At 51.8% G+C, this 386-nt stretch overlaps 1 protein-coding gene across 1 annotated transcript in view; it reads right to left on the reverse strand.

Annotated features, from left to right (window-relative positions):
* TNPO1 (transportin 1) overlaps window positions 1-359 on the reverse strand; it is a 107,921-nt gene extending 107,562 nt beyond the window's left edge. Inside the window, exon 1 of the mRNA XM_010006384.1 lies at window positions 54-359. Coding sequence (XP_010004686.1) covers window positions 54-359 — 306 coding nt within the window. The remainder of the gene's footprint in view (window positions 1-53) is intronic.
* Window positions 360-386: the final 27 nt, after the last annotated feature.

Consider the following 386-nt stretch of genomic DNA (forward strand, 5'->3'; position numbering starts at 1 on the left):
AGCCATGCTCGAGGTTTCAGCAACTGGCAAAGTGTAAAGTCTGTCTGCCACACTTCAGAGGCCTTAAGACCTCTGGGGCTGACTCCACTGGACCACAGTGGTGCTTTCTGACAGTGAGGACATGTGGCAACTATGTGTTTCGCATCGGTGACAGAAATCGCACATTTCTTCGCTAGCGCTTTGGCCCCGATGTGAAGAGACTCATGTAACTGCCGGGCATCCCTTAGTGTCCACAGTCCTTTTGCAGCAGCATCTGCTTTGTCGTTGCCGGTTTGGAAAAATCCTTTGACTGGGTTGTGGCTGTTGACATGGATGACTGATATGGTGCCCTCTCGAGAGGAGAGTGCTTCTTCCAGCATTAGGGCTACTGCTGATGTTGACACGCC

This window comes from Chaetura pelagica, unplaced genomic scaffold (genome assembly GCF_000747805.2).
Source record: "Chaetura pelagica isolate M959 unplaced genomic scaffold, ChaPel_1.0 scaffold559, whole genome shotgun sequence".
Classification (NCBI taxonomy): Eukaryota; Metazoa; Chordata; class Aves; order Apodiformes; family Apodidae; genus Chaetura; species Chaetura pelagica.